The 6,994-nt window shown below is 46.4% G+C and overlaps 1 protein-coding gene across 1 annotated transcript in view; it reads right to left on the minus strand.

The window, feature by feature from the left end:
- Window positions 1-5,435, minus strand: part of LOC122437006 (myosin regulatory light chain 2, smooth muscle major isoform-like) — a 48,974-nt gene extending 43,539 nt beyond the window's left edge. Inside the window, exon 1 of the mRNA XM_043461408.1 lies at window positions 5,394-5,435. Within this exon, the coding sequence (XP_043317343.1) occupies window positions 5,394-5,420 (27 nt within the window). The 5' untranslated portion in view covers window positions 5,421-5,435. The remainder of the gene's footprint in view (window positions 1-5,393) is intronic.
- Between the last annotated feature and the right edge of the window lie 1,559 nt (window positions 5,436-6,994).

Here is a 6,994-nt window from a genome sequence, read left to right on the forward strand (position 1 = left end):
CAAGGGATCTTCCTGATCCAGGGGTCAAACTGAGGTCTCCCATATGGCGGATAGACGCTTTACCCTCTGAGCCACGAGGGAAGCCCAACCAATAAAAACTGGCATATGCTAAATAGTCACTTCATAAAGAAAGATATACAAATAATCAATAAATGCATTAAAAAGTACTCAATATCTTAAGCATGTGTAAACACAAGTTAAAAATTATAAAGTGGTACAACTACAAACCTCATAGAATAGCTAAAATGAAAAAAGTCTGACAATAGCAAATGTTGGCAAGAATGTGGAGCAACTAAAATGCTCATACATTGCTGGAGGGACTGTAAAACGATACAACCATGTAGAAAAACTCTTTGATAGTTTCATAAAAAGTTAAAAACATATCCACTCTATGACCTGACAATTCCAGCCTTAGGTATTTATCCCAGAGAAATGAAGACATGTGCCCGTTTTTCTTATACAAGAAATGTTTATAGCAGTTGTATTCATAATGGCTTCAAACCATAGCCAATCCAAGAAAATGAATAAACAAAAAAGTGGTATCTCTGTAAAATGGAATACAACTCAGCAATCACAAAGAACAAACAACTAATCCACCAACAACATGGAAGAAGCTTAAAAACATTATGCTGAGCAAGAGAAAACAGACATAAAAGAATACATACTGTTAAACTCACTTTACATGACATTCAGGCAAAAACTCATCAGTAGTGTTAAAATTCAGAAAACTGGTTGCCTCTGGAGGGTGGAATTGATTGGGAAGAATCCTGAGGGAACTTTCTGGGAATGATAGAAATGTTCTATGTCTTGATTCAGGTGGTGTTTACATAGGTATATACCTACTCATCCAATCACACTTAATATCTATACATCTCACTCTATCTAAAATCAGCTTTAATTTTAAAAGTTGAAAAACTTGTGATGAGATCCATGAGAGGAGGGCAAAGAGAGCAACAAAAAGGTCTAGGGAAAGGAGTGAGGAGGGGAGGCTTCAGGGAGGAGGTGGCATTTGCACTGAGCCTTAAAGAATCTGAATAGGAGTATCGTGAGAACCAGACAAGATGCTAGATATGAAGGGACTTAGGGAACTGCTAAATAGGAAGGATTGTTCAGCTCAGTCTCTGATGCCTCCTCTGAGCAAAAGAAGAAAGACCAGAATAAGCATTCACGGGTGAGGGTGGGGGTGACCACATGGAGCTCCGTGATGCTGGAGAGGGATGGATCAGGCCAGGTCCTGGAGACTGAGTATGTATTCTCTTGCGGAGGGGCGGGGGCAGGGTGTGCAACAATATGCCAGGGGTAGATTCGGCACCTAGTCAATTGCTGGGTGCATGGAAAGTACTCAATAAATGTTTTTCAAATGAATGAAATATAAATACAGGCACTGCTGACAGATCTGAGCTCAAACAATGGCTTGGAGCCCCAGAGAGGACCAGGGGCTGGCTCGGGTTCACCCTGCAGAGAAGCCAAGCACAGTCCTGGAGTGCTGAACTTGGATACATTCTATCACGCAGCTCAAGGCGCCCTGAGGGCGCCATATAACTTTATTGTAAGCTCGTGCAATAACACAGGCAAATGGAATAACAATGTAAAGTTGGCTTTAATTAAAATGAAGGGTGTTTGCCTCTCCCTCCTTTTCCTACTAAGCCAAGGCAGCCTGCTGAGCTGTGCAGAGCACTCAGCGGAATGTTTCCAAAGTGGGAGGCAGTCCCCCACCTTCCCCTGTTTAGGAGGTTCACCAACATTCGAGTGGCCCTCCCCTCTCCCCAAACCTCACCACTTGTCCTTCTTCCATGATCCACTTGGCAGAAGGGCACCAAGAAGGAAAACAGGAGTGATGATGCATTTCTAAGAGCATCAGGAAGCAAGAAAAAATGTTGTTAAGCAGTGTGGGGAAGGGAATCTCATCCATTTAGCCATTCTGCAAATGTCTCCTGCACTACCACATGCTAGTGCTGGGTGCTGGGGCCATCCTCAAAGGACTCACTGTCTGCTAGGAACCTGAAAAAGCCAAGAATCCAGGGATTCGGTTCATCTACACGTCCTGGTATCTGGAAAATAGAGTTGATGCTAAGAATCTGCTAACTCGGGAGAAGGACATCATGTAAAAGGACCAGTAGAGATGCCACAGTGCTAGGCACTCTGTACACCTCCTACCCTGTGTTCTAGCCTGTGCTCTGCTGATGAATGCTAACCATGTGAATATGAAATTGCCATTTTCTAGGGGAAAGAGAGCCCCAATTTGCAGACTTTACCAATTTCTATGGTGTAAATTCTCCCACAGTGGTGAATTTCTAGCTACCAGTATTATCATTAACCAGCGTGTAAAATTCCTAAAAAGTTAACAGTCAGCTAGTACAGATCAGTTCCAACACACCATTGATCCTACATGTCTGCAGTGCTCTGGGCTGGCCAGGGGGAATTCTGAACACCAGCACCTCTGCCCAGGCTTTGCACTGAAAAGACATTTAAAGAGTACCTTTTCCACACTAGGCCATGATGAGAGTCTCAAACCATTAATAATAATAAAATAATAATTCTAGCTCTCATCTACTAGGAGTATACTATATGCCAGGTTTTCATCTAAGAACTTTTTTTAGAAATCAGTGCATTTAATCCTTGCAATAACCCTATGAAGTACATATTACTACTATCACCACGTTGCAGAAGAAAAAACCTGAGGCTCAGAGAGAATGAGTTACCTGCCTGAGATCACAAAGCTAGTAACAAGCAGTAGCAGATGCAGCCACTATGGAAAACAGTGTGGAGATTCCCTAAAAGAATAAAAATAGAGCTACCATATGACCTGAGACTCATTGGAAAAGACCCTGATGCTGGGAAAGATTGAGGGCAGGAGGAGAAGTGGGCGACAGAGAATTAGATGGTTGGAAGGCATCACCAAATCAGTGGACATGAGTTTGAGCAAACTCTGGAAAATAGTGAAGGACAGGGAAGCCTGCCATGCTGCAGTCCATATGATTTAGCGACTGAACAATAACAACCATATGACCCAGCAATCTGATTCCTGGACATATTCTCTGAGAAAATCATAATTCAAAAAGATACAGGCACCCCAAAATTTAGTGTAGCTATTTACAATAGCAGGCTTCCCAGGTGGCGCTAGTGGTAAAGAATCTGCCTGCCAATGCAGGAGACATAAGAGACTTGGGTTCAATCTCTGGGTCAGGAAGATCCCCATGGAGGAGGAAATGGCAACCCACTCCAGTATTCCTGTCTGGAAAATCCCATGGACAAAGGAGCCTGGCGGGCTACGGTCCATTGGGTCACAAAGAGTCAGACACAACTGAAGCAACTTAGCATGCATTTACAATAGCAAGGACACGGAAGCACCTAAATGCCCATTGACAGGTGAATGGATCAAGAAGATGTGGTACATATATACAATGGAATATCACTCAACAATAAAAAGGAATGAAATTGGGTCACTTGTAGAAACATGGATAGACCTAGAGTGTGTCATACAGAGTGAAGTCAGAAAAGAAAAACGAATATCGTATATTAATGCATTTATATGGAACCTAGAAAAATGGTATAGATGAACCTATTTGCAGGGAAGGAATAGAGATGCAGACGTGAAGAACGGATGTGTGGACACGGGGTGGGGAAGAGGGATGGGATGAGCTGGAATTGCCGCATGGGCACTGCCATGTGTAACGCAGATAGCGACTGGGAATCTGCTATATAGTGGAGGGAGCTCAGGTCAGTGCTTTGCGGTGACCTAGATGGATGGGATGATGGGAGGTAGGGAGAGAGGGCATATACGTACACATATTGCTGATTCACTTCATTCTACAGCGGAAACTAACACAACACTGTAAAACAACTGTGTGCGTGTGTGTGTTAGTCGCTCAGTCTGGTCCTACTCTTTGTGGCTCCATGGACTGCAGCCCATCAGGCTCCTCTGTCCAAGGGATCCTCCAGGCAAGAATACTGGAATGGATAGCCATGCCCTCCTCCAGGGGATCTTCCCAACCCAGGTCTCCTGCATCGCAGGTGGATTCTTTACCACCTGAGCCACCAAGAAAGCTCCAATTTAAAAAAAAAAAAAACAGTAGCAAATAGCTGCCATTGCTGAAGACCCTCCCTACATCTAGGCTGTTTCCTGCATTTTGAATACAACATTCTCCAGGGAGAAGAGTCTCATCCTCAGACGGCTTTGTGGCTCTAAAGTAGGCATGTGACCCAGGTGCACACTGATATGAAACCTGGATTCAGAGAGGATTGGTCATGTGACCAGGGCAGTGGCAGAGGCAGCTAGGACTTTAGGGACAGAACTGACGGAGCCTCTGGCTTCCAGCCCAGAATGCCATAGGGACTGAGTGACAGGGTAGTGATGTTTTCACTAAAAATGCACTCATGGTTTTGTCAGGCCTCATTCCTGGGACCCTCCAGAGATTCTGCAAGTTGGCTGACATCCTGTAATAAATTCCTCTCTGCTTAAACCAACTATAATGAACTTAGTTGTTTGCAATTAGAAACCCCAATAAGACAGTGGGATCTAGGGTTCAAACTTCGCTGTAGAACTCAAGCTCTTACCCACAATGCCACACTCCATTTTCTCCTCCCCACCCTATCCCCCCACCCTGTAAATATGGTTCGATTCCCTTTTCACAGATGAAGAAACTACGTCTCCAAAAGCTCAGGCCAGTTGCCTGAACGATCACGTTGAACCCATGGATCTGTTTTCAATAGTTTGGGATCAAGACATGGCAATTTCATGTGGGTCAACCTGACAGAAATAGGATTTTAGTCCAGATTTCTCTGACTCCAAAGCTATTTCTACTTCCTGTGCTTTCTCACAAGCAAACTCACTCATAGGTTCTAGTGGGTGAGAAGCTGCTCTCGGGTGGTATAAGCAGAGGTGGTAAGGAATGGGTGGGGGTTGGGGTGCCTCCCAGGAGAACCTAAAAGACCAGGAGAGACAGAGACGGCAGAATGGGGCTTCAGCTGACTCAATACACCTTCATGTGCATCTCTCGTGCCCTGAGCTGATCAGTTCTGGGGAGAGTCCTGGAAAAAAAGGACTTGGTCTCTGCCTGCGTGGAGCTAAGGTCAAGGATTCTTGACCTCCTCTCTTGGAGGAGAAATAGAACAGGATGGCAAGAAAAAATAAGGGCTCTGCAACTCTTAGCGTGCAGAAGGGAGGCTTCCTGGCCAGTGGAGGCCAGAGCAGAGCCTGGAGTGACTGACAGGTCATGGACGGGAAGGAAGAAGTGGCAGGGTGTTGGACTGGAGCACCAGAAGGAGCAGAGGCACAGCGGCTGCACCGAGTATGAAGCAGCTTAGGTGAAACATGACGCATATGAAAGGGAACAAGGGCCAACTTGGAAGGAAAGGTTGAGAATGTCATTGGCTCATTCTTTAGTACTCACCGGGCGCCCGCAGCACGTCAGGTGCATGCTGGGAACCACACAGGCCCAGGCCTGCCCCTGGTCTTCTGACCCTCAGGGAAGCCACATGCTCATCCTGGAAAGACCCAGACCATTAGGTAATTGCAGTTGATGAAGAGATGGCCAATGTGAAGTTCAGGGAGCCTTGAGCATCTAAGGGGGTGATGAGACCTGAAAAAGAAGACAATGAAGGCTTCCTGAGGACATGACATTTAAACTGAAACCTGAAGAAAGTGTTCACAAAGCCAAGCACTCCCAGCAGGGGAAGCAGCAAGTGGCAGGGCCCTGAGTGGGAAGGCGTTTGTCATGTTTAAGGACCCAAGAGCAAGTCGTGGTGTTGGTGTGAGCTGCACAAAGGCCGGGGGAAAAGCCAGGAGGGGTGGCCAGGAGCCATACTGGACACAGCCTGGCAGGTCATGGTAAGGAGTTTGGATTTTATCCAAGAGCCATGGAAAGTGACATCATCAGCTCTGTATTTTGTTTTTTAATCCTTTCCTTATTTATTTATTTTTGGCTGTGCTGGGTCTTCACTGATGCACAGGCTTTTCTCTAGTTGCAGGAAGCAAGGGCTACTCTCTAGTTGTGGTGTGCAGGCTTCTCAATGTGGCGGCTTCTCTTGTTGCAGAGCATGGACTCCAGGGCACAAGGGCTTCAGTAGTCGTGGCTCTCTGCCTCTAGAGCACAGGCTCAATAGTTGTGGTGCACAGGCTTAGTGGCTCCAAGGATTGTGGGATCTTCCCAGAACGGAGGTCAAACCCATGTCTCCAGCATTGGCAGGCAGATTCTCTATCACTGAGCCACCAGGGAAGCTCTCTGTATTTTCTTGACAATCACTCAGGGCGAAGGCAAATGAAGGCCAGTTAGCAAACTACTAGAATAATTTGAACTGGATGGGGTCATGGCAGGGGAGATGGAGGGACGTGAAGCTTCCAAGTGGATTCCGGATGTAAAACTGACTTAGCAAAGCAGTTTAGCACAAGAGTTATGTAATCTCCCCCTACCTCAGTTCTCTCATCTGTAAAATGGGGCTGTGGTGGCACTAGTGGTAAAGAACACGCCTGCCATTACAGGAGACATAAGAGACGTGGGTTTGATCCCTAAGTCTGTAAGATCCCCTGGAGACGGGCATGGCAACTCAATCCAGCATTCTTGCCTAGAGAATCCCACAGACAGAAGAGCCTGGCGGACTACAGTCCAAGGGGTCGCAAAGAGTCGGACACGACTGAAGCGACTCGGCACAAGAGGACCTTACTCTTGAGACTGTTGAAATTACATAGGTGAGTTGATACACCATGAAGTGCGTGGGACAGCAAAAGGTAGCCTGATTGACAGGCAGATCTGGGAGAAGATTGGGGGTCTAGTTTCGGTCGCATTCAGGCAGAGAGGTTTATGGGCATCCTGGTGGGGACGTCAGGTAGACTGCCGCACGTCAGGAATGCAGCCTAAGGAAGTCAGGGAATTACTGTAGCACAGGTGTATCCAAAGCCGTGGATAAGGAGGCACTGTCCCTGGGGAAGAGAGCAAAGTGAGCCGCACAGTACCCAGCTGAGCCCAGAGACTCTGCTCAGCTCTGCATGCCGGGT

This window comes from Cervus canadensis, chromosome 2 (genome assembly GCF_019320065.1).
Source record: "Cervus canadensis isolate Bull #8, Minnesota chromosome 2, ASM1932006v1, whole genome shotgun sequence".
Classification (NCBI taxonomy): Eukaryota; Metazoa; Chordata; class Mammalia; order Artiodactyla; family Cervidae; genus Cervus; species Cervus canadensis.